This window comes from Eschrichtius robustus, chromosome 4 (assembly GCF_028021215.1).
Source record: "Eschrichtius robustus isolate mEscRob2 chromosome 4, mEscRob2.pri, whole genome shotgun sequence".
NCBI classification, from domain to species: domain Eukaryota; kingdom Metazoa; phylum Chordata; class Mammalia; order Artiodactyla; family Eschrichtiidae; genus Eschrichtius; species Eschrichtius robustus.
The window spans coordinates 33757320-33785092 of NC_090827.1; the positions used below are offsets into that span (position 1 = coordinate 33757320).

General features: G+C 37.3%; 1 protein-coding gene across 7 annotated transcripts in view; it reads right to left on the bottom strand.

Annotated features, from left to right (window-relative positions):
* INPP4B (inositol polyphosphate-4-phosphatase type II B) overlaps positions 1 to 27773 on the bottom strand; it is a 606964-nt gene that overhangs the window by 73147 nt on the left and 506044 nt on the right. For all 7 annotated transcript variants that reach the window (XM_068542548.1, XM_068542545.1, XM_068542547.1 and 4 more), the window contains 5 exons: positions 13980 to 14152; positions 12521 to 12644; positions 11330 to 11447; positions 5295 to 5435; positions 1003 to 1100 (listed from right to left, as the gene is read on the bottom strand). In XM_068542548.1, the coding sequence (XP_068398649.1) occupies positions 1003 to 1100; positions 5295 to 5435; positions 11330 to 11447; positions 12521 to 12644; positions 13980 to 14152 (654 nt within the window). The remainder of the gene's footprint in view (positions 1 to 1002; positions 1101 to 5294; positions 5436 to 11329; positions 11448 to 12520; positions 12645 to 13979; positions 14153 to 27773) is intronic.

A 27773-nucleotide genomic window follows, 5' to 3' on the forward strand; every position in this document is an offset into this window, starting at 1 on the left:
AAAGTGGCAGTTAAATTTTCTAACTATAAAAACACACAGACGTGTGCTTATGCCACTGTAATATTTTGAAGCAAGATAACTGTGTTATAAAAAGACCTAAGTACTCTGCTACCTAAGATATTTCAAACTAAGTATCAGAATACAGATAGTGAAAAATTGCGAGTGAATAGATGACAGGTAGAGTTTTATTACAGCTTTTGGTAACAAATATTAAGATATTTCCTACTTTATTAAAACCTAGTTTCTTATTGTGAATATCTAAGTATCTCAACTTATTTCTTTACAGCACTTACGGATGAGCTCCAAATACATTCTTTATTCTCTAATTTTGCACTGCTCAAATATGTGCTTAATTTTGTGGGAAAAAGGATGGCAGGACTGAACAATGGCATAAGACAAAACAAAAAACAAAATGTAAAACACAGTTCTGTAGGCTTATGCCCCAACATTTTCACATAAATATTGCAATTAGTATATTCAATAATTTGTCCCTTAATTTGTATCACTTTTTATTACCTGTAAAATTTATATTCTATCTGACATATATATATATATATGCATAAATATAAAATATATAAATATATACACACACACACACATATATATATGTGAGAGATATATCTGATGTAGCTTATAAATCAGAAAACTAAATCTTTATTAAAGTCTTTTACATGGTTAAGAATTCTACAAAATTTCTGTTGGACTCAGTTGAGATTTCTAATTATAAGTTCCTTATTTTTGACTTCTGGCATTTTCTAGTGGCACTGAAATTAACATCCTAGCGTAAGCAGCAGGACACACTTGAGTGCAATCAGGGCAGCGAGGCAGGTGTCGGCCAGGCCACCTTGGCAATCAGTCTTCTTGGCGCAGACAATCTCAAAATCACTCTCACATTCCCACACCGTGCTTTATTCTTCCATTGACCTCTATGTCTGACCTCTCCCCAAGAATTATAATCAAGAAATTATTATTGTTGCTTTTCTTTGTAACTTGCATACTTACAATCAGGAGGCATCTTTTCCATAAATACCGTGTAATATTCTTTTAGAAGTTCAAAATTTTCCTGATTAATACTTTCTTGCAAAGAGACATCTCCAAACCTAAACATAGAAAAAAGAGAATAGTTACGGGTTATAAAATAGCACCCGAAAGTTACTATTTTTTAATCTTTCTTTTTCAAATAGGTGGCAATAGTTTTCTAAGGAAGGAGTCTCTGTTTTCTAAGCAACATTGCGCAAAGGTGATTTCAACTATATTCCAGTCTCCACTGGCCCTGACTCCACCAATCCCTATTGACACACCAAAATATTCTCACAGTCATCAGATGTGAACCTGAATGAAATATGAAATCTAAAACACCAACCCCGTGCCTCTGCATAATTGATACTCAGTTAATGTTAGTCTCCCTACCTCTGCAGGGCTATATCTCTAAAGACCTAAAAACTCTTCCTTCTCTCTTTTTATCCCTCCTATATTCCTCTTCACCAATGACAGCTTGAGGAGAGGTCCAGAAGACCAGGACTGAACATTGGGTTGCATACAGTCTTAAACACACTGTCAACTGCTGTAGACACATGTAGAGTACTCCAGTCTCCCGGGGACTGGTTCACTTCTGTGGACCTTTCTTTCTGTCCACACCATGAAGGATGCCAGCCTCTGTACTGGTGCTCTTCTGCCACCTTCTTCAGGCAAAACTTTCTACCTGTATATCACTGACCTTGTGTTTTCTTTAAGCCTTTCCCAGGTTTAAACTTAAAACCTCTTGTCTCTCTATGAAAGGATGCCATGCAAATGGCTTCCAATATGTATCCTCAACCAAATATCTCCATTCAAATCTGTACTTCTAGACGTCAATGGAAAATTTCAAAGTGAATTAACCCACACCACTTCAAATGCAACCTAACCAAAAACTGAAACCACTTCCTCCTTTTGTTTAGAAATAGGCGTGTTTCTAATATTCTGCCATTAATTCAGGTTCAAAATCTAGGCACCCTTTTGGATTTCCTCGGTTTTCCGCACTCCATCCACTATTCACTGATATATTCACATCTCTGGTATCCCTTCCTTCTTTTTCTTCACCACTGTCATTTTAGGTATTTAGTTATATTCAGTCTCGACTGGATATAAAGCCTCCCAAATACAAGGAGCGCTATGCCTCCAGGCTCCTTCCCTTCCAATCTATCCCTTACATCATGGTCAGATCATTCATTCATTCAACAAACATTTATTTAACATCAGCCATGTGCCAGATGCTGCGTGGGCAATGAATGAAATGTTGGAGAAGTTAGTCTACCACCTGTTTCATCATATCCGCTCACTAAACTTCACTGCATATCCTCTCCATGTAAGAACAAAGTCCAGTCTCTTTAGTTTAGCATCTAACATCTCCACAAAGGCCTCCAAAACCCTTTGTTTGTGGGAATGGAATTACACCCTTCTACTTTACCCGCAGGATTTTGATGCCTTTGGGACTTTTCACATGCTATTCCTCCTCTGACTAGGAAGCCTTACCTTCCTTATCAGCTTGATTAATTCCTATTTGTCCTTCAAAGCCCTGTGGAAGGTACATGTATACTATGAAACCTTCCTGATGAAATGTTCTCCCATCTGTGAATCACTTTCTTTCCTCCATGAATCCTGTCGCTTCTACATCTTTGCTTATTGTATGAGTCGAACTGTAGTGTATCATTTGTTGAACTGTCTTCCTTACTGGATGGTAGGTCCTTTCAGGATGGCGATCATGTCAGTTCTTCTTGTTACACTGCCTGTTCCCTGTGTCCCACAGCTTGGCAGAGTAATGCCTGGTGCAGACTCACTGTTCAATAACTTTACTGAGTTAAACTTGGAGGACAGGAATACGAACCCAGGAAAATCTGCAGGAGAGTTAGTCTGAACTCTGAAATACACTCTTCTACCTTTTTCAGACATTATAAACAACTGGTATTTAAAAAATGTTATCCTTGCTGGAGTAATACTAGTGTTACAGACTAAATGTTTGTGTCCCCCCAAAGATCATATGTTGAAGACCTAACCCTCAGTGTGGCTGTGTTTGAAGATGGAACCTCTGAAGAAGTCATTAAGATTATGAGGGTGGGGCCCTGAACCAGTAGGATTGGTGTTCTTGTGAAAAGAGACATCAAAGAGCTGGTTCCCTCTCTCTACACACACAAAGAAGAGGTCATGTGAGCACACAGCAAGAAAGCTGAAGACAATTCTCACCAGAAACCAAATTGGCCAGAACCTGGGACTTCTCAGCCTCTAAAACTGTGAGAAATAAATTTCTGTTGTTTAAGCCACACAACCTGTGGTAGTTTGTTATGGTAGCCCAAGCAGACTAATTAGTACTTACTAATTTAAAAATGGATATACATTACATACGTTTTGGCTACGGATACACATGTAGTAACGTATTATACCTGGATTACATAGCATACCTAACATGTGAATGTTGATGGAAAAAGCTCAAAATTCAGAATCAGAAAAATAAAGCTCAGAGAACAGAGACAAAGTGATTTGCTCAAAGCAGTAGTTGGTTGATATCCGAGGGCCAGCCTTCCTGCTTCCCTTTGTTTCTCTCTATTTTGTAGTTGTGTTTCCTTCTCAAATCCTATGTGTCTTATACAGCATCCAGATACGAAAAAATACATTTTTATAGGCAAGACAGATGAGAGACAAGGGAAGGGGCATTTAAAAAAAAATAAAGTGACTAACATCTAAAATAGTAACAATGACATGTAAATTAACCTAATCTAGAAGGCTTGAAAATACAATGCCAACTACTCCTTAAAAAGTCTGTAAATGGAGATTCTCACATCTCTCTCAAGACTGCACTCACAGGCCTTAAGTTAGTAATTTAAACTCCAAACACTCTGTACTCTAGTGTACCAAAGAAGACACAATTAATTTAGAGTGCTGTTTTTCCCCCCAATTGTTCATAAATATCATTTACCTCCCAAATTGTATAATTTATGTTCATAAATATCATTCTCCTCAACCTGTGAACTTGCTATGAGACAACATATAAAGATGACTGGAATATAATCTGATCTTACATAATTATTTGCAAAAGTGCTTAATTATTGAAGAATCAACTCTTTGTACAATACAGTGAAAAAAATTATATTCTGATTTAAGCACACTATAAGACAAGAGACTAATAGCTTCCACACAGTTTGAGATTAAACATGCAATACAAAGCTGGCATGGAATTTTGTAACTGGCAAGTGAGAATTATGAAAATCTATGTTGTCCAGAAAATCTTTTGGATGAAAGGGAGAGACAGAGAAATCGTTGAAAATAGTAGCGAAAAACAGGCAACTTCACCATCATTGAAATTCAAGACGGCTATAAATGTAGTGGTAGTTTTAGTTTAGTAAAAAACATTAATAAAGGATTAAAACATACTTATCAAGTCATGGCAAAGAATACGCCGGCTACGTATGGGGGAAGGAAACATTTACAGAGTGAATTATTGACAAGGAAGCATTTCAAAAGTTTTGCTTTGGGGGAACTTTTCCAGTTAGGCTTTATAGCAAGACACTAACTTCTTTCTCTGAGAAGTTTTAGAGAATCTTTTAAAAATGTGTTCTGTGAATCTTAACTCTTATCCACGTTTTCAATAATCTCTACATGGGAATCATGTAAGATGCAAAAGTAATTCCTTTGTCTGCTGAAAGCGTTTTTGACAGTTGCTTATGTGATCACATACAATCATCTGTCATTTAACTGAGCAAATTATTATGAAAAGATGTGTTGTCATCCTCCAATAACAATTATTATAGTAAATAAATTTTAAAAATTATTTAAATAAATAAATAAAATTTTAAAATTATTTAAATAAATAAATTTTAAAAATTAAAAAGTTTTTTGAATAAATTAAAAAATTATTTTAGTAAATAAAACAAAAGGAAAAAATAGCATGTTTTATTAGGTCCAGAAAATTTGGACACAGTTAGCAGAGTTTACAATGTTGAAATACATAGAAGCACAAAAAATTCTAAAATTTGATACACACATGTAGGTATTTGGAAACATGAAGAAAGTTAATCCATGTGAATATTTTGGTATTGACACCAATATTTTCCTTGTTATTTTGCCATATTTAAATTTGATGTGGGCCAGGAATCCTTAAATATGAATAATTCTGCTTGCCATATCAAATAACTTGGTCCTGATGAAAAGGAAAATGTTACCCATGAATCTAATTTCTATGTGCAGGCACACGTGGAATTACTCAGCATATCCATAACAATTAAACAAAAAAATCAAGTACCGACCTTATATCTGAAGCTTACCTCTCAGCAAGAGTTTGCTGTTCATTGATTCCAACATTAAAAAGTACTGGATACACATGAAGCAATTGTCCTTCTTTAATCTGTAGAGGCAGGGACTCAAACATTCTCCCTGGAAGCTTCACCTCCACCACATAATGTTCACTGGAGAAAGAGGAGGGCAAAGAGAAGCAGCATTGCTTTATTTCATTCAATTTTGTGTTACTTTAGATTCATAGGGAAGAAACAATAAAACAGTTGGAATATAGCAGTGATTTAGGTTTTTGGCTTCTATCTGCTTATTTTCTTTCATTAATTCATTTGATAATCATTTCATTCACTTCACTATTAAATTACTTGGCATAAAGAGTCATTTACATTTACCTCCATTACTCTGAGTTTTTTGTAGGAAAGGAAGAATATTTAGTGCGTCTTCGTATAAAAGGGCCATGTGCATAAGAGCTTCAATATTTGTTTTCTTGATTTAATTATTTAAAAACCCAGTCTCAAGAATAAGAAAAGCAATCTAATGATGGATTTTTTAATATAGTGAAACTAATGAACCAAATCATTTATACATTTTTTAGCATGGCCTCCTAATTGTTATTATTTGATGAACCTCCGTTTGTGATGACCTGATGGAAATGTAATGGTTTCATTATTTAAGATGTAACCTTTCGGCTTTCCTGATCATTTTGCAACATTAACATATCACCAGAGCACTTTTTCTTTGGAAATTTCCATTAAAAGTTACCCCTAATGTTTAGTGTTGAAAATTTAAATTAGGATTCACAAAATAGGGTCAATAAGAATAGCCGCTTGTAGATTCTGAAACTTGTTATCTTCTGATCCAGTGTGAATTGATTAAAGAAATGTCAAGTTTCACCTGGAATTTAGGAAAATCCATGTGTTTCCTGAACTATATAGAGTGCTGGTGTTGTAATATGTGTATGGGGTAACGAAGAACAGGACAATTAGAGAGTCTCTGTGAAAATCTGTCCAGTTTCTCTAGTATAATAATACTGATACGTACTCTGGATACTTGACAGTGAGACTTGCTTCTTACCTCAGCTTTGAACTAGAGAATCTGGAAATACCATCAATCCAGCAAGCAGGGATGTTAGCACTACCCTCAGAGGATGGACACTTTATTTTTCTTTTTTAAATTGCTCTCAGTGCCCTTTACAATAGCCTGGCTAACAGAAGGCTGATGTTTGTTTATTTCAAAATTTTCAGGAATATGAGAAGATTCAATGAGCCAAGCCTGCATTTAAAGATTTCTCTGAAGGTAAAGCATTATACACATTCTTTATGATAACTTGTTTTTTTTTAAATTGAAGTATAGCTGATATACAATGTTATGCCTCAGGTGTACAGCAAAGTGATTATTCTTTTTCAGATTTTTTCCATTATAGGTTATTACAAGATACTGAATAGTTCCCTGTGCTATACAGTAGGTCAATGTTATTTATTTTTTATATAGTAGTGTGTATCTGTTAATTCCATACTCCCAATTTACTGCCCACCCCTTTCCCGTTTGGTAATTGTAAGTTTGTTTTCTATGTCTGTGAGTCTATTTCTGTTTTGTAAACAAGTTCATTTGTATCATTTTTTTTTTTTTTGATTCCACATATAAGAGATATCATGTGATATTTGTCTTTGACTTACTTCACTTAGTATGATCATTTCTAGGTCCATCCATGTTGCTGCAAATAACATTATTTCATTCTTTTTTATGGCTAATATTCCATTGTATATATGTACCACATCTTCCTTATTCATTCATCTGTCAACGGGCATTTAGGTTGCTTCCAGGTCTTGGTTGTTGCAAATACTGCTGCTATGAACACTGGGGTGCATGTATCTTTTTGAATTAGAGGTTTCATTTTTTTCCAGAGATATGCTCAGGAGTGGGTTTGCTGGATCATATGATAACTCTACTTTTAGTTTTTTAAGGAACCTCCATACTGTTCTCCATAGTGGCTGCACCAATTTATATTCCCACCAACAGTGTAGGAAGGTTCCCTTTTCTCCACACCCTCTCTAGCATTTATTATTTGTAGACTTTTTGATGATGGCCATTCTGACTGGTTGTGAGGTGATACCTCATTGCAGTTTTGATCTACATCTCTCTAATAGTTAGCAATGCTGAGCATCTTTTCATGTACCTGTTGGCCATCTGTATGTCTTCTCTGGAGAAATGTCTGTTTAGGTCTACTGCCCATTTTTTGGTTTTTTTTTTTTTTTTTGATATTGAGCTGTACGAACTGTTTGTATATTTTGGACACTAATCCCTTCTCAGTTGCATCATTTGTAAATATTTTCTCCCATTCTGTTTGTTGTCTTTTTGTTTTGTTTATGGTTTCCTTTGCTGTGCAAAAGCCTTTAAGTTTAATTAGGTCCCATTTGTTTATTTTTGTTTTTGTTTTCATTACTCTAGGGGACGGATCCAAAAAAATATTGCAATTTATGTCAAGAGTGTTCTGCCCTATGTTTTCCTCTAGTAGTTTTATAGTATCCAGTCTTACATTTAGGTCTTTAATCCATTTTGAGTTTATTTTTGTAAACTCAACGAATGTTCTAATTTCATTCTTTTACATGCAGCTGCCCAATTTTCCCAGCACCACTTATTAAACAGACTATCTTTTCTCCATTCTATATTCTTGCCTCCTCTGTAGTAGTTTTAATAACCATAAGTGTGTAGGTTTATTTCTGAACTTTCTATATGATAACATTTTGTCATCTCTATTAAAATATAATTGACATAGACTCATCGTTTTAAGTGTATAATTCAGAGTTTTAGCAAATTTATAGAGTTGTGCAATCATGACCATAATCCAGTTTCAGGACATTTCCATCATCTTAAAAAAATCCCTCGTGCCTGTTTGATTCAAACCCCAACCCCACTGCCAGCCCCAGGAAGCCACTGATCTATTTCTGTCTCTACAGGTTTTACTTTTCTACATATTTAATATAAGTGAAATCATACAATATGCAGTCTTTTGTGTCTAGCTTTTTTCATTTAGCATGACTTTGAAGTCACATATGTTGTGGCATGCCTTAGTAGCATGCTGAATAGTGTTCTATTGTATAGCTATACCACATTTTGTCTATGCATTCAAGTTGATGAACACTCAGATTACTTTATGATTTTGGCTATTCTGAATAATGCTGCTAGTTTTGTGTGGACATATGGTTTTTGTGTGGACATATGGTTTTATTTCCTCTTGGGTATGTACTGAAGAGTCATATAGCAATTTTAAGTTTAACTTTTTAAGCAACTGCCCAACTGTTTCCAAAGTGGCAGCACCACAAGTAATGAAGGAGGAGTCCACATTTTCCATATCCTTGCCAACACTTGTTACTGTCTGACTTTTTAATTACGATGATTCTACTGTGAGTGAAGTGGTATCTAATTCCGGTTTTAATTTGCAGTCTCCTAATGACTAATTATTTGAGTATGTTTTCATGTGCATATAAGCCATTCATATATCTTATTTGGCAAAATACCTATTCAAATTTTCTGCCCATTTTTAAATTAGATTTTTTTCTTTCATTATTGAGTTGTAAGATTTCTTTTTATACTCTGAATACAAGTCTTTTATCAGATATATGATTTGCACATATTTTCTCCCAATCTATGGCTTGTCTATTCATTACTTAATGGTATTTTTGATGCTTAAAAGTTTATAATTTTTATTAAATCCTATTTATCAAATCATTTATTTTATGAATCTAGATTTTTGAGTCATATCTAAGAGCTCTTTACCTAAATTAACTTACAAAAATTTTCTCCTAGAAGTTTCATAGTTTTAGCTCTTATATTTAGACCTATGATCCATTGTGAGTTAATTTTTGTGTATGATCTCAATTGATGTTCTAAATTCTTTCTTCACATAGATAATCTATTGTCAAAGAAACATTCTTTGAAGAGACTCTCCATTCTCCATTGAATTGCTTTGGCACCTTTGTTGAAAAGCCATTGAACTTAAAGATAATAGTTTATATCTGGACTTTAAATTTTGTTCCATTGATCTACATATATATGTATGTATATATATATATATATCTACTTATATATAAGTAGATATATATATATATATACTTATGCCAGTACTATACAGCCTTGATTATTGTAGTTTTATATTAACTTTTTAAATCAATAAGTAAAATTCTCCAACTTTGTTCTTCTTTCATAGAATTGTTTTTTGGTATTCTGGATCCTTTGCAGTTTCATATAAATTTTAGGTTTAGCTTGCCAATTTCTGCCAAGCTTTAGACGGTGATTGCATTGAATCTATAGATCAATTCATGGAGAATTGCCATCTAAACAATATTGAGCATTCTAATCTGTGAACATGTACTGTCTTTCCATTTACTGGATCTTATTAATTTCTCTAAGCTTATTTTATGTGCTCTGTGTACAACTGTTAGAAAGCTTTGCTAAATTTAGTCTGATGTAGTTATTACTTTTGATGCTATTGTGAATGGAATTGTTATCTAATCACCACTATTTCTAATAACTTTTCAGGAGTATGCTTTTTTCTCTTCTCTGGTGCAAATCAAGTCAACCCCCTCTGGTAGGAGACTGTTGGTTTTCATGGCCTGCTTCGCCCTAGTGAAACTGTGCTGACAGAGCTGGGGGTGATGGGAGCAACTCCTGGCAAAAACACCACACACTCCAACTGACTTATCCAATATTCACTAGTTTTTCACGAATAATTACTTCTAAATTTGTGTGTGTGCAAATTAAGTCCTTAGTCGTAAGCTGGTTGTTTTAGAAAATTCTATCCAATGGTAATGTTGCTTTCTGGAAAGAGGATTTTCCAAGCTGTTCACTTTGCTACTCCAGAAGTCTCACTCCCAACTGTATGATAGCTTTTGAATTTAGATACAGCCTAAAGAACTCCCTCAGAAAAAGCATCCGTACTCTGTCTATATCAAATGGCCTGGTAAGCTTCCCTTATAAATTGTGATAAAAGTATCAGTTTTCCACTTTTTATAATAATCTTCACAGTAATACAAAGTGGTACTATTTTCTAGGTGTGTGTATGAGCAATTTTATTCCTCTTTCTTCCAATGAATGGCAAATTAAGCTTTAGTCTGCAGATGAAATATTTAGTTTCACGAGGATGTGTTTTTTCTTTATGTATAAGCAACAGTTACCTTTCATTCAACCGTGTGTTTCTGGGCATCCTTCACACAAAATTTTAAGTTATTATATGTTTACTATAGATAAGAAAACAAGTTTAGTGTGAACTTTTATACTTAAGTCTCTTCTCCATCTCTCTCTAGCATGAAAAGGGCTCTCTCTTTAGTAAATTCATGTTTTTTCACTGTGATCTGAGACTGTTTCAAATTTCAAATATCCTCATGCAGCGCTTAAAAGTGTTAATGCCAGAATGGTTAAAATTTGGAGGACTTCTGATTAAAATAATTTGCCCATAGGATGTAATTCTTCTATTAGAGGTCTATTCTACATACCATCATTTTTCTTAATTATTTCTAATATTTTGCCCATTATACACTGACCTTCAAAACTATTTATTTAAAACCATTCTCAGAAATCTCAGTCTGGCAGTGAATTGTCAAAAATAATTAAGAAGAATGGTGGTATGTGCCCCTGACATAGGAATACACCTTTTCTAAAATGTTGCTGCTTTTAATAACAAGAATTTAATACCAAGTCATCTCAAGAATTATGACACTATTAACCGAATGATTCCAGCAAAAGTAAAAACATCCAGAGCTTTAGATTAGATAGTAATAAAGAGAAAAATGTTTTTCTCATGCCTGCTATTATTTTGAATTTCTCATATTTCATAGGGGAACCTTACCCTACTTACCTCACTATAGTACAATTTACAAACATTCATGAGACTTTTATGAGTTTTTCAAGATCTTCCCCTGTCATGTCACCTACATTTATTTTTCACCAAAAAGGAAAAGAGAACAAAAGAACATTTCCAAACCAAACCTTAATTCTCCTTGGCTCCTTTGTCAGGGGTTAATTAAAAATATCTAACAAAGCTTGGTCTTAGGAAATGAACACCACTTACCGCCTTCCTGTTATAACTGGCAAGACATCATTGGATGTGGCTTCAGTTATTTTAAAAGCGACTTTCTTCAAATCTGAAATACCAACGGCCATGTCCTCCAGCATTCCAATTTCCTCACCTAAACAAGGGCAAAGGAACCTAGTTACAAACATACTATTTGAAGAAAGTCACTTTGTACTCCACCTCCCTGCTGGAATTTGTTCTAACAGTTTAGTGAATGAGTTTCTGAAGGCAGTGAATCCATTCTCAATACGTTTTCCTGAGTCTGAAGGTTTTCATCCGTGAAACAAGAACCATTTAAATGGACTCCGGCTGTCCACGTACCTTTTGAGGGAAGGAAAGAGGAATGCCTTTGCTGGAAGGTTAGAGAGAAGTTTTAATTATTTTATGGCACAAAGTATCGTGCAGATCTCTTTCCCTTGGCAGGACTGACATTTGATTTCTAGAAATAATAGAGATGGCTGAATTGAAGGTCACTGACCCAAGTTCATGCTAGTTTTATATCTTAATACACTGACAAATAAAGCCTAAGAAGGAGGTAACTAAATAAGATTCTAGATCAGTCCTGCACAACAGAAATATAACGCAAGCCACATATATACTTTTAAATTTCCTGGTAATCATCTTTTTAAAGAGTAAAATTTTAAAAGGTGAAATTAACTTTAATAATCTGTTTTCCTTTAGCCTGATAGTTCCAAAATAACATTTCAGCTGTAAATCAATATACTATGATTCATTATTCATTAATTATTAATATAAAACTCTTTTTTCACTAGTCTTTGAAACCTGGTGTGCACGTTGAGTACTTATTGATTTGGACTAGATACATTTCAAGTGCTCAGTTGCCACACCAACCTATGTATTGAACAGGGCAGCTCTAGACATTACAGAGTTGGGATTTTAAAAATCCAGTCATTGAAACTAGGTTGGCAAAAGCCTTTATTTAAAAAGCCAGATGGCTGCTCAGGACTCCACTGTGAAATAATCTATAATTCCGTTTTCAAAACATAATGAGAGTAAAAGCACAGTGGCAAGGAAAATGAATACAAAGAACTAAAAATTACATTCTTTCTCTAATGCTTGATGCAAGAAAGGTTTACTACTCATTTTTATGTTTAACTGAAGAATCTATGGATCACATATCTTTATGAATAGGAATATTGTTTTAACATGGACTAAAGCAATACTTACTATATGTACTTAGCAGTCCTTCATATTGTACTATCAATCCCACCGTGTGAAGCTGCTCAAGGAAGCCAGGGTCATACAAACTTGTGTGCAATTTGATGATAAAACCACAGACCAATCCAGCAAGCTAAAAAAAAAAAAAAAAAAAAAAAAAAAAAATCATTGAAGAAATTACTGGGGTCAGTAAACTTTAATTTAAAAATATATAAGTCTTTGAGACATCACAGACATAATTAGAAATTTTCAAGTATATGTAACAAAATTATAACTATTTATATATCCATTTTGAAATCTGTTGACTGCATTTACTCTAGTATGGCTTGGGGAAGGCAGCATTGTGAAATGGGAAAGACCATGGACTCAGAATCTGCAAATCCTGTCCCTCCCATTTCTAAGCAGTAAAACCATAAAAAGTTATTTAACACTTCCAAATCTTTCTGTTCTTATTTTTTTGCACACGGAAAATAGAGATAATAGTTCTCATTTTGCAGAGTCGTTGAAAGGACACAATGGAGAAATGTGTATAAGGTAGATCATAATGCCTGACACTTAGCTCCGTTTGCTACTGGGTCATGCATGAAATAGGGGGGACAAGAGATATTTTGGGTAAAACATTCCCTTTGTGTGGAAGGTGTAGAAGGAGAGGCTTCTGTCTCTTTCCTTCCACGTGTCTGTCTATAAAACTCAATCATGGTGGTGGAGGCAGGAGGGGAAAAGGCGCACAGCCATTGTGATGGAGGCCAACCTTGGTGTCATGGGCTAGGGTTGGGTATAGACAAAGGAGGTGGTCCTGTCAAACCTCCCATTCAAGACTATGGCCTGGTGAACTTATTTTATAAACACCAAAAAAGAGATCATTATGAAGTCCTGTCCTGGGATTCATGAGGGAGCTGTATAAATAAGGGGTTGCAAACAGATCCCTTTTGCCAGTCCTGGCTGCCATCCACACTGTGCACGGTGTGGAGAGCCCTGGGCGTAACATGAGGACAGGACGGGGGACCCTTTCCTCCACAGACTCTGTGTCCTGTGAAACAGCATGGACATTTCAGAGACTTGGCCACCTCTTTGCTGAAATAAATACTTCAGGTCTCAGACACTGTTTCTATTTGGCTTGTATTAATTACGAGTAAGAAAAACTGGGTACTAAACTTTAAGAAAAGAATCCCTTTAAAAAGAAAACTGCTAAAGGACCTATGGCATAGCACAGGAAACTCTGCTCAAAATTATGTAACAACTTCAATGGGAAAAGAATTTGCAAAAGAATAGATATACGTGTATGTATAACTGAATCACTTTGCTGTACACCTGAAACTATCACAACATTGTTGATCAACTATATGCCAATATAAAATAAAAAGATTAAAAAATAGAAAACTGTCAAAAAAAAGACATCTATCTTCACCAAGGATACTATTTGACAACCCATCACTGTGCTGGGCTCACAGGATCAAGCGGCACCTACGGCTTGGCTGAAGACGACGTCTCTTCTCAGCGTCAGCATCAAACATTGGGGAAGGCTGTAGGCAAGCTCCTGAAGGAGCACGAACGTCAGGGACTGCTTGGCTCGATTCACCACTTCTCCCATGCAGTCCTTCAGGGTAAGGATGAGGGGATACAACTGTTCATACCAGTCCTCTGCAGGATGGATGGGGCATAAGAACAGCGGGATAGATGAAGGAAGGTGTTGGAGGATAGAACCAATTTATTTTTTCAGTGAAGTTCTACACATTATTAAGGAGTCACAAAGATTAGATTTAAAGATCTCCGATTCCAATCTCTCCTCTGAACTCCGGGTGTCTATTACCAGCCACCCACTTGGGTGGATCTAACTCATTAATAGTAGAAGTCTTCTCCTCCCTACTCATCTCTGATCTGTGCCTAGCCTGTATCTTAGTGGATGGTGCCACCAAACTCTTCCTATGCTGGAAACAATTTCCTGGACTTCTACAGTCTCCACATTTACTGGGTCATTAAATCAGTTCTACCACCATAGTAAGCCATCAAACACTCATTTTCCCCCTTGCCCTCTCCCATCATCATTTATCTATCTCCTTCGGACCACTTTCTATTCCGCTCCATAACTGACCCCTCTTCCTCCAGTCATATTCTACTCGAATCCTTTCTCAACAGAGTTGCTAGAGGGGGCTTTCTAATCAGTCTGAATCCCGTCACTCACTCTTTTGCTGCCTTAACTAAAACTATTTTAAAGACACCAAAACATTCAGAACAAAGTCCCAAAGCATGACAGACCCTGCGTTATCTGACCTCTGCCTACGTGTTCAGTCTCATCTCGCAGAACTTTTTCACTTGCAGCCTTGAGTCCCAGGTGAGCTGAACAACACGGCTTTCCCCAAACCTGTTCTCTCTCATCTCAGTGCTGAGGGTGAGAAACTTCTGCTTTAATCACTGAATCTCCAGAAGCTAGCATAGCAGATATTCAGCTTTTAATTGAATGAGTAAAGTTATAGTAAATACAACAAAAGTCTTTCAAGACATAGACACGTAAGAGAAAATCAAGTTTTTGGCAATATTTGGAATTCGAATAGCTTTCCTTCAAATCAGGATACAAAATTGAAACCATCTGTGCTTTTTGTATGTCTAGAAATTTAACATGTTTCAATTATATAATTATGACTTTGGCATGTGAAATAGAAACAAGTTGTATTCTATTTCAGTTTATTTGGAAACCAAACCCCTGACAAATGTCAAACATTATAAATTCCAGACTGCGTGCTATTCCATTAATACATAAATAAATTAACAGTAGTGGGAAAAATACAAATATGATTGAAAAGAAACAAGCGAATGCTGAAAAACTAATTATGAATCAAGATCTGAAGTGGTATGACCTTCTCAGTTTACAGAAGTGAGTGATATGAAAGGTCAATAATCAGTTAAAACCTTGAAAGAGTTATAGGTAGTGATGAAAAGAATCGTAATCACTATTGTATCATATCTATTGTCACTTACTTATTTTATGTTGTGGTGAAATAGATTAGATGAAATAAACCAAAATGGGTGAAAGGATAATTAATGGCCCCAACTCAATAAAAAGATGTGCTCCTGTTAATACTCCATGTAAATGCTTATGTGATGCTCTAATGCAAAATACATTAGGAATATTAGGAGTTATTATTTTAAAATATTGTAGAATTAAGTGTTATGATAGGAATAAAAAAAAAAAACACTAGAGAAAGGGGAGTTCAATGAAGGCCTATTAAATCTGTAATCATTTAATAAAGGAATCACTGTGGGCAGTCTAGGATGAGATATGAACAGTGGTTCAAGTGAAACAGGCATTCGGTGACTATTGATTTTTATGTCATTAGTAGCTGTAAAAAGGGCAAATGGAGGTACTTTAGACTTATTTTCAGAATAAAAGACACATCAGTAGACACCAAGAAGGAATATTGGATATTCCTATTGTTATCATATTTACATTCTTTTATCTCGCATTCTCTCCTACTCTCTTATTTAATTATTCTCAATATGAATGTGCACACACACACACACACACACAGAAAACAAATATCTCAATAAATTGACCCAGATGTAGATCTTAAAATAACAGACTGAAAAAAAACCTATTTTGTGCTGAGGTCTGCAGAGATGAATTTCTACTGAAGAATTCTCCAACATAAAATAAAGCCTGTGTGCAGTAGGTGGCACTGTTTTATCAGGCTGAAGTAGAACTACTTGGTCACTTACTCCATTCAGGTAACTGATTTATACTCTTTTATATACTTGCAGAGTTCCCAAACAGCAGGTACATGTTGTCTGGGCACTTTACATCCTACTCTCCTGTGTCAAGTGGTCAAAAACCTGGCCAAAATTGTAATAGGCTCTTTCTATTAGAAAATGGAAAATTAACTTAATTTTTTCCCCTTGGAAGATACTAAGTGACAGCTCCAATTAAATATAGCTGATGATTTTCTTGAAGATCTTTAAAACAGGAATCTTCACAGACTTCTTCATTAGCATCGGGATAATTTCTTTACTCACTTCTAAACCTATCTTCACACTTATTTAACCATTTGACTCAATCAGAAATTACAATGACATTAAAAAAGAGACAGAGAGATCACCTGATTTCTAGTCCTTCTAGAATAAAACTGAGGACCTGGAAAAATAAATAAATACACTGAAATTCTAAATCTAGGAGTGTTGTTAGGTATTTGTCTGACACTAGCAATATTCCAGTGTCTCTGTTTATTATAATTATATATACTTTTTTATGGCTAAAAGTTAAGGAAAGTGACAATATAAGAAAACATTAATGATGAATGAGAAAATTACAAGTTGGTGAGCAAGGTAGAACGGCTTAAAGATAGTAATAAGCTTCCTATAAAGAAGCATACTTGAGAAAGCTAAAAATACATTTTTTTTTCTAGAATAAAAGCAATTGAAGTTCAGCAGATAAAGGAAAACCTCACTGGCAAATGCAAATTGTGATGGCTTCAGGTTTTGTTCCCTGTTAATATTCACCCAGTGTAAATCTCAGGTTCTGAAATAAACACAATGGGGTGTGACAGGCCAAAGAAAGGCCAAAGTAGTCAGTTCATAAACAGCCTTTTTGCTCCTATGAGCATTCCAAATCACTCTCACAAAGGCAAAAGAAATGCTTCAGTTTTCTCTTTAAAAATATTTTTGGGAACAACAAAAAAAGCGGTAGCCCCCTGACAGTCTTGAGTCATATCCCTCTCAGCTTCCTGTCTCTCCATTCTTACAATTTACATGGGGTTTATTTTGTCCTGATGGGAAAACCATTTTCCGAGAGGGGATAAAGATGGTGTTCGTTCTGTATTTTCTAGTCCAAGGAAGAAATCTTGAAATGCACACATCCACTCTTCTGAGTTTAGTTTCCTTACATTCCAACTGAGATTTTACACACACACACACACACACACACACACTCCTGATATACAAGGACGCAGGGTAGTTAAGGGCTCACCACAATATAGTCACTGCACCTACACCTCTCACAGAATCTAACTGGCCCAGCAGGCACTTAAGTGCCCACATCGTTGACTCTATCCCCTGGGCTCCTTTTAGTGACAGAGGAAAATGTGAAGAGAATGTTCTAGTGTCTCTATAAAAACTTGCTGAAACTCCTTAACCCTGAGACCAAGAAGCAGAGTCTTTCCTCAGGAAAGCATAAAATGCGTGTGGCTTTGCTGAGCTTTTCCTGAGCTTTGTGAAGTGTGTTGGAAGGCATCCAAGCAGAGCCTGTCTTCCAGCCCTTTACTCAGTTTCTCTAACGTATTCAAGTGAATTCACTGAAGAATTCAAAGAACGACTGCCGGGCGTCCCCCCTCACCTCCTCCACACACCATCTATTTCCTGTACAGGGTGTTCACGTCCTCTGAGCTCAATGGCTCTTAGGTTGCTCAGGAGAAAAATAAAAGAGCCAAATACCAACCAACAGTAGCAGAGCATAATGCTTTCTTTCCAATTTCTGAGCCACTTTCTTCTCAGGGGCTTGGTCTCCTTCTCTCTTTTAAGATAATGAACTTCACGGAAGCTTGTAGACATTGTTATTTTTGTTATCACCACTTTTTAGACATGGGGGTGGGGGGATGAAAAGCTCACAGCTTGCATGCCCGTTAAACTTTATGCAAGGAGATAAGAGAAGAAATGAGCCTGGCTCTTAGGATTCGCCTAAGTTAAGAAGATGATGAACTGTGGAGCCAAGCAATTAGAATGGCCTTTAAGGAGGGTGATAAAATTTCCAAGGTTCTGAGAGGAACAGAGACCCATCCCACAGCTGACAGGGTTTTTATAGGATGCCCAAACCTCAGGTAGCACAGAACTGGCAGTGAGTTCAAGGTTGGGGGCTGGGAGTGGGTATATCATATCCCTGCCCATAGAGTCCTTGTTGGTTTTGAAGAGCCTATGTCTTCCGTCAACCCAGAGATGGCTACCTATGTGCCCCTCTGTCTTTTGGGTACAATTTTACAATGTGAACATCAGCACTCGGAGGGGTCAACTAATAATAAGTCTTCCTCTCCAGATACCTTCTAGCAGGACTCCTTTGTATACTACACATGGCCAACTTTGGTCATAGACTCTAGACACCCGGCCATCAGAGGCCTCCAAATATCAGCCATATCCCTGAGATAGGGGACACAGAAATGAGACTAATCCAGACAACAGATGAGTAATCAGGGAAAGAAAAGCACCTGCTGAGGCTGGGCTGCCTAGAATGACTTCCTTGGCCACTCAGAATGACCTCCTCCAAGTCTTCCTAACTCCTTGCCCATCTTTACAATCTGGTCCAGGAATTAAAAAAAAAAACAAAAAAAAACCCCGTATTTATCTTTCTTTAATAAATGCTAACCTGTCTTCCTTATATCAATTTCCCCTCTTTTTTCATTGCCATCATGAGAAATACATTCGTCCTTCAGTATCCATGGGGGATTGGTTCCAGGAACTCTTGCGAATACCAAAACCCAAGGATGCTCAAGTCCCTTCTATAAAATGGCATAGTACCATCATCCCTCCATATCCACGGGTTCCACATCTGGGGATTCAACCAACTGTGGATGAGGAACCTGCAGATACAGAGGGCCGACTGTATCCTTATTCGTTAGACAAATAGAACCTCTTCAATGTGAGGTCCTATGGTTGATACTAATATTGAAACTCATGGCCCCTACCATCAAGGAGCTTAAAATACAGAACCCATAAACTAACTGGAGGAGGTCGGAAGTGGGACTGGGGGGGAGCTGGGAAGGGACTGAGCTGACTTTAAGGACTTGGAAAAGGCAGGAATAAAGGCGAAGTAAGTGCTGAGCCTGAAGCCATACGAAAAACCAATGGAAAACCAGGGCAGTCACCATGGTAGGCATAGGGAATGGAATAACTAGGGGTGGGGAGAGAAAAAGGAAGGTGCAGAGTATGAGTGAGCAGAGAGCCAAAAGCTAAGAAGCAAGGCCAAATCTGGAAATAATGGGTATCAGGTAAGGCAAGGTTAACGATAAGCCTGGGAGGAAGATCACATATAAATGTGGTACCTTCCTTTGCATCGGGTAGGAGCAGTCTTAAAGGCTCCAAGGGTATTCACACAAAGGACAAACGTGTATCTTCAAATGTTATCATCGTAGGGTCCAGTGAACTATGGTCCAAGGTAAGTGACTGATCTTGGCACCTTCCAGTTGTATGAGAAATGAGTGGACCGCTCAACTTGACAGACTGCTAGGAGAAGAACAAAGGCAACTCTTCTCCTGTCAAGGGAACCTTATTTGTTTAAGTCCTGCCAGTCTGAGAACAATGTCATAAAACTTTCCAGTCTTGCTCTTAGAAAAACAGCAAAGGAAATGCATCACCTGATATCCTGCTTAAACTTCATAGCACAAAGTTGAAAGCCTTAAGTAAATTCTGCTAAGACAGTTTCCAGGAACTAAATCCATTAATCAAACAAGTTCTGCATTGGTTGTAGCACAAAAGTTTTGAATCAGAGTTTACATTGGACCAGGAAGAGTCACATATTCACATTTCTTGAGCTTATTTTGCCTTTTGGCCTAAAAAAATCCGTAACCTCAGGACTCTGACCTACAAACACACTGAGCTTTTAAGAATAAGTGCGTAGGTCATAGGTCATTGAGCAACCTAAAATCACCAATACATCAACCTCAGACAGCTCTTGTCATTTAAATTTTGTCCAGTATCTAAGACTGAGAAAAGAGGGGTGGTGGATATTGAGTTGATGAAAGACTGATTAGAGCACAGGCACCCAGAGGGGAAAAGGAGATACATATCTACCCTGCAGCGAACTAGGTGAGTGTAGTAGTTCGAGGCCAGTAAAGTTCAAGGCCAGTGGAATACAGTGCACCCTTTGAAAAATTATTTCTACAAATCCAACAAAGCCTCATGTAAACAGATTCAACTTATAAGTGCTGAGTAAGTAGGCAAGTATGCAAACATAACATAAACAGTACCATTTCTCACTCTATTCCATAGTTATATGCCCCACAGTTCCCACATGGGAGATATGAATCTTTTTTCTTTGCCTATCCCAGTTTCTCTGTGGGAGTGAGTATCATCGGATTTATGAGAACGCTAAATAATATTTCAATTGTAATTATGAATACTTGGCAATTCTTAATTTCTGCATAAGGTACAATTCCATAGTAAACTTTTAAGAGATACCGATGGGATTGATTTTCATGAAGTTATCTCATAATACCGCTAATTTGTGTCTGATAAAACTTAACATTTTGCTCAAAGGGTGACAGCAAAAAATTATCTGTACAGAGTTAAGATTAGAGATGCTTTTTCCTGGAAAGAACAGAAGCAGTGCAGCATCGTGGTTGAGGGGACAGGCTCTCAACTCAGACCACCAGGGCTGGAATCCAGGCGCTGCCACTAGACTTGGCATGAAAGTGCACAGGTAACTTCAACTCTCTACTTCTTCATCCATTAAATGTGTGGAATTACTCCTATGAGTGTTGCAAGAGTGAAATAATAAAGGCAGTATCTTAAAAACAAGTTTTAGCACATATTAAGCCACCCCAAATTGTTAGCTACTATCTTTAAAAAGATGGAAACAAATATAAAGTCATTTCGACATGTGACCCAATGTCTGTCCACTCACCAGCACTTATTTCTTATGCTCTTCCTTCTCTCCTATTTCTGCGGATGACTATTTGTTCTACGGCTAAGACCAGCTCCTCTATCCGTACAGCAGGTCTCACCCACTCTCACTACTGAAGAGTATCACTCAAGCAATTCTCTCCCCTGCCTCTGACATCATCAATATTTCCTTTGTTACTGGATCATTCCCATTAGCACACACACGGTTATCTCCCCATCTTTAAAGAATAACCCTCTCTTGACCCTACTTCGCGCTAGAGCTTCCACCCTATTTCTTCTGCTTCCTTTCACAGTGAAAGTCCTCAAAGAGTTTTCCATACATGCTGTCTCCAGTTCCTTTTCTTCCTTTTCCTCTTAATCCTCTTCACTGGAGCTTTAATCCCTATCTGTTCTAGTAAAGCTACTCTCATCAATGTCACCAGTGGCTTCCACGCTGCCAAACCAGTCACTTCTCAGTCGTCATTTCACTTGACCTACCAGCAGCACCGGGCATGTTGATCACTCCTTCATGGAACACTTCCTAACCCTGGATTTCAGGATATCATGCTTGGTGGTCACTCCTAAACCAGTGGCCACTCCTTATCCAACTCTGATGCTGGCTCCTCACTTGTTAACATGGAGCTGTCCCCATTTGTAATCTGTAGGTCATTTCCCTCTTCTCTGAACACTCAATTCTTTGCTGACATTATTCAGTTTCATGGCTTTAAGTACCATCTATATGGTGGCAATTCCCAAATTTAGATCATTTATCTAAACCTCTCTCCTGAATTTCAGATTTTTATATCTAACTGCATACTTGATATTTCCATGTAAACTTAACATGTTCAAAGTGAACGTGTTTCTGTTCCTGACCACAAAACTTGTTCTATCCAGAGCCCTCCCCAACCACTCCACGGCCACCCATCCTTCCAGCTGCACAGGCCAAAAATTGTCCAATGATTCTTGACTCCTCCCTTTTTTCTCAATCTCCCATCCAAACCATCAGAAAACTCTGTTGGCACCACCTTCAAAGTAAGTGCAGAGCCCAGATACCTTTCATCATCTCCACTGTGCTTTCTTATTAGTCCAGGCCACCATCATGTCTCATCTAGAGAATTATGTTCTAGGATTGGATTCTATTGGATTCTAACTATTGGATTCTAACTGGTCTATACCTGGTTCTACTCTTTCCATCTACAGTCTAATCTCAACATAACAGCCTGGATGTTAAAATCTAAGTCAAATCAGGTTAATCCTCTGCTCAAAACCCTCCAATTACCTCTCGATTTTCTCAGAGTAATAGCCAAAGTCAATACAAAGACGCTGCATAATCCTTCCCCCAACAAGTTACCTCTAAATTCATCTTCTACTCTCTCCCCTTCACTTTCTCTGTTCAAACCAAACCAGCTTCTTTGCTGTTTCCTGATCATGGAAGGCATTCTTATGCCTCAAGGTTTTTGCATTAGTTGTTTTCAATGCCTCAAATATCCTTACCCCAGGTATCCACATGGCTCACTTCCTTACCTCCTTGTGTCTTTGTTCAAACATCAACTTCTCAGTGAAGCTTGCACTGACTACTAAACTTCAACAATATTCCAAAACCTTTTTACTTCGCTCTACATTTTTCCACAGCATTTGCCCCTGTTAACATATTAGGTAATGCCATTATTTCTTATGTTACTTTTTTATGTCGAGAGATGTAAAAAGAATACAAACTTCAGGATGTCAGGTGTTTTGTATGTTTTGTTCATTATTGTATCCCAGTGTCTAGAATAGTGCCTGTATAGTAGATGCTCAACTAAAATATGTTGAATGACTAAAAGAAAAAAAATCACTTTAAAAATAATGTAACATCTTTATTATCGTAAAACTTCAGAACTGGAAGAGACCTTAAAAATTTGCAGATGATCTGTATTTTACCAACAAAGAAAGTGAGGTCCAGAGAATCTAAGCAATGTGCCAAAGGTCATGCAGCCAAATTAGTAAACTGTGGACTTGCCAAGTATCTTGGCTCTGGGTCAAGTGTTGTTTTGTTACATCAAAATTCACGGCACAATTTTTAAGGGAAACAATATTAATTTTCTGGTAAGACTAAATGTTCAACAATGTCATAGGGTACAATTATTATTGGAATTCTAAGTTTATAATAAAAATCTCTGTGTCATCTTTTATTTTTTACCAAGTTTTAATTTTAACTTGTAAGTGTATTTTAAAAGTTGTCTCACCTGCTGACCTGTGAGTTTAAAAAAGCCTCATTCATTGATGTTTCTTCCTTAATGAAATTCTAAACATTCATGTGTAGAAATTCATGGACTCCAGGAATATTAAGGAATGTTAAGTGCAAGTTCCGAGGATATAATGATTTTCAAGCATGCATGCATAAATATGCACGTACACTGAAGATAGTCAATAATACCAAGAAAACCTAAGCATTTCTTGTCTGGTAGCAGTTATAGATCAAGGTGACTACATGTTGGACTCTACTTGCCAAGAATCATGTTAGGCTCTGGAGATTCAAGAGCAAATCAAAAATACTTGGCATATTTTCTCACAGAGCCAAGACTAGTAGGGGAAATAACATTTACAACAGCATTACCAATAAATCAGAGATACAGAGGCTGCAAACTAGTGGCCCATGAACAGCTTCATTTGGCCCTCAAATGTATTTTATTTGGCCTTCCTCACATTGTAATAATTTTTAAAAATCTATTATCAACCTTTAAAAAATTGGGATATTTTATATAAAAATTCAGAGTCACTTGAAAAATCAGAAGATATGGTAACTTTAGGTCCAGATTCCCCCATGGGAATGACTGGCTAGAGCTGTAGTGGTAGCCCTCTTTGTAGGGACATTTACTTCCTAGTTTGCTCCAGTATCCATCAATTTCACCTCACTCATTCATGTTAACCTGCACGATGACTGTGGGCCTTTGTACTTACAACCCTTGTAGAAAGCATGATTCCATCATGTGCAGAATCCAGTGAAAAATAAAATTGTGAGACTTTTGTTCAAAAAGCAGTAAACAAGCTTTTTTTCTTTCTTCCTCAGTGGTATCTCTCTCGGCCTGTCGTGGTGATTTCTTTCTTTTTTTTTTAAATTAATTAATTAATTAATTTATGGCTGTGTTGGGTCTTCGTTTCTGTGCGAGGGCTTTCTCTAGTTGTGGCAAGCGGGGGCCACTCTTCATCGCGGTGCGCGGGCCTCTCACTATCGCGGCCTCTCTTGTTGCGGAGCACAGGCTCCAGACGCGCAGGCTCAGTAGTTGTGGCTCACGGGCCCAGCCGCTCCGCGGCATGTGGGATCTTCCCAGACCAGGGCTCGAACCCGTGTCCCCTGCATTGGCAGGCAGACTCTCAACCACTGTGCCACCAGGGAAGCCCTGTCATGGTGATTTCTATTTACTCTTTCATGTCATAGTCCTTTGGGCATGGGGATGCTTGTGTGCAGAGCTTCAAAGGCACCCAGACTGACCCTGCCTCTCCAGCACTCACGCCCAGGTCCCTTAGCAGGTGAGGGTGGGAATGCGAGATGGTCACTGGACTGGACAAGGATGGGGAAGCTAGGCAGGCACTGGAGAACCAGGGAGACAGAACTGGAGATGAATCAAGTCTCCAAGTCCCAGGCATAGCCTTCTTTGCCCATTATTTATTTACAACACAAAGCTAACACTATTAAAAAAGGCAAGATGGTGACCACAGAGCATTAAACCCAGAGCAAAGGGTCCTGCTGACTGAGGAATTCTGTGCACTTGCAAGTGGTCCCCCGCTTGTCGTGCCAACTCTGGTCTGAAAGATCAGAAAAGGTGCCCTAGAAGATGTGAAGACTGAGCCTGTGGACAGTAGAGATGGGCAAACCTTTGAAAGCCTGGCATTGAAAAGCACAAGGTGAGCTCTCCAAAGAGTCCAGTGTGGCTGGATCAGGAAGGATGAGGTAGGGGGACATGAAGAAGATGGCAAAGCACTTGAAGAGGCAAGTGGGAGTCTGGGAATTTAGGGCCTTGTAAGATAAGGAGAAAACGTAACCAACAAGTGAAGCATTAGCTATGACTACCTGGGAAATCATTCATCAAGATATAAAGAGCAAACATAAAGGTAAGTAAACACACATGCAAAACTGCTCTTAAAATTTAAGCATTCCTTGTCCAACAGTTATTCTGCAGACCCAGTTCTTTTTGACAAATTCAATCAGGGATCACTCTGCCTGGATGTGAATCCTCGCTCAGACGCCTACCAGCTCTGTGGCCTTAGAAGCACTGCTTAACTTCCTCACCCATAAAATGGGGATAAAAACAGAACCTCCCCTATAGGCTTGCTATGAGAAGGAAGGGAGGCAGGGATGGAAAGCTTAGCAAAGTGCATGTCACAGAAATGTGAGTGCAGTCAGTTTTAACTGTTAAGGTGACTATTTCCTCTCTTTTCCCTCGTTTGGTCTCCAAGTTGCATTTGATTTTCATCCCTTGGTGCCTCCTACTCCTCAGCTGAGGGCAATCTCCACACCCCAAGGCTCTGTATTAGGGATTGTGCTCATTTTTTCCCATACTTTCTCTTTTCATTTTATCCAGTTTCATCTATCTATCTGCTGAAGAGTCCCAAATGGATACTTCCTCTTCCACTTTCTTTCTCTTGTAGATGCTGTCTTTGGAAAAATCTCTGTGTATCTCCTTTCAAATACAAGTTGCTCACCCACCAGACTGCAAGAATACGACAATGACTGAATGTGTTTCTAGATACAGTGCCTGGCATAGAATAGATGCTCAAATAATATCTATCAATTGAATGAAAGGATCTTCCTCTTTGTCTTCCAACTAACATGTATTTGGTATGTCTCTTCCATAAGGCTTAATGCCATGAACTGTTTTAGATATATTTAGATATAATTGTGTCAACTGATTAATTGTTCTATTCATTAATTATTTCAGGTGTATTAGGAAGATAGATACTCTGGCCAACCAAAGAAAAAGATAGGAAAAAATATTTGCTAAAAAATGTGATTTGCTAAAACCTTGGATTTGTCCCTATTTGGAGAATGGGGGGGAATTTTTCAGACGACTAATCTTTGGCATTCGCTAGTCATGGATAATTGGTGATAAATTACTGATAAATTCTTGGTAGTTACCAGACAATTGTGTTAACTGGAGGCAGGCAGCGATAAAGTAAAAGATGTGGGGGAAAAATAAATTCTCAGATCCCAAGGCATGTGCCTTCAAGTTAGAAGAAAATTATGAATTGGGGAAGAACGTGAGAATCAAGGAACATGAAACTAACCAGTGGTACGTGAACTAATTCTGTGATCTCCAGGGATGTTTATCTCCTTTGTATGAGGAAGCAGTGATGACTTGAAGCCAGCATGGGCTCATTTGGGAAAATTATGGCACAGGAACTTCATCTCATTTTTGATAGGGCTTACAGCTGGGTAGATTAGAAAAACGTATTCAATGACGTAGGGTATTTGGCCTTTCACAGGGCACTTCATGACATTTGCGTGAAAGACAGAGAAATACAGGCCATGCAATAACACAAATGGGTCAATACATAGCCGGATCAACACTCATCCCCAAAGAGTAGTGATTGACAAGCGTATTCCAATGCATACAATTCTTTTTAGTAATATGCCTCAAGGATATATATTTATCTCTGTTTTCCCATCATTTTTATCTATTACTTCTGCGAGTGGACAGGAAATGTTTCCAAGATGTGAATAAAATAAACCTGAGTAAGGCAGTAGATATGATGGATGAAAGAAACAGGTATTTATTAGCATGTACTCAAAAGTGTACTATATTACTGTTGTGGGTTTAGACATCAATCTCTTCAGGAGAATTGAGATAGACTGTGTCTTAATCTCCTTGTGCTCCTAATATTTCACAATGTCTAGCACAGAGTGGTGCTTAAATATTACTTGAATTTTGAGAAGCCTGAAGGATAGGTCCAATTTAGCACGGTTTATGGATTTCAATGAAGTTAATAGTAAGATACGACTGTCAAAATAGCAAATGTAAACTTAGATATCAATAAGAGAATAGTATCTAAAAGTAGACAAGTGGTCCTCCTGTGTTACTCTGCACTTGATGCTAAACCTTTGAAAAATGACCAAAACAGTGGCAATTCAAAAAATAACATGATGGTTGCTTTCAGATATGTTAGGCTATAATGTGCAAAAAGGAAAGTAAATTTGTTCCGTTTGTTGCAAATGATTAGATCTGGGCTAGTGGGTAAAATTAAAGAAAACATATTTAGATCAACATCTGGAGTATGCCATTTTAGGACATTAAAAAAAGGTTTTCTATCAGTGGAGCTGTGTATCACAGGCTAGGGGAAAATTGGCAGATACTACAGATAAGCGTCTTAACATAATTTAGGAGGTTTAATTACATAATCCTTAAGGGCACATCAAAATCTAAGATTCTAAATTCACTGGTTTTATCGTTGAGTCCTCAATTTATTATGCAATTGAAAGCATGTGGTACTACACATACAGAAGATGCTTATAAGTATGATTAAGTGTACAAAAAAATAAAAGGACAATCTTTTTATTAAGAAAATATATGAATATATATAAGCCATGGGAGTTTGGAACAGTTTGGAACAGTTAATCTATTATTTGTGCTCAGAACAGTAGAGAAAGTTTTATTTCTCTCAGCACTATTGTAGTAAGTCCGAAATTTATGAAGTAAGATATACCGCC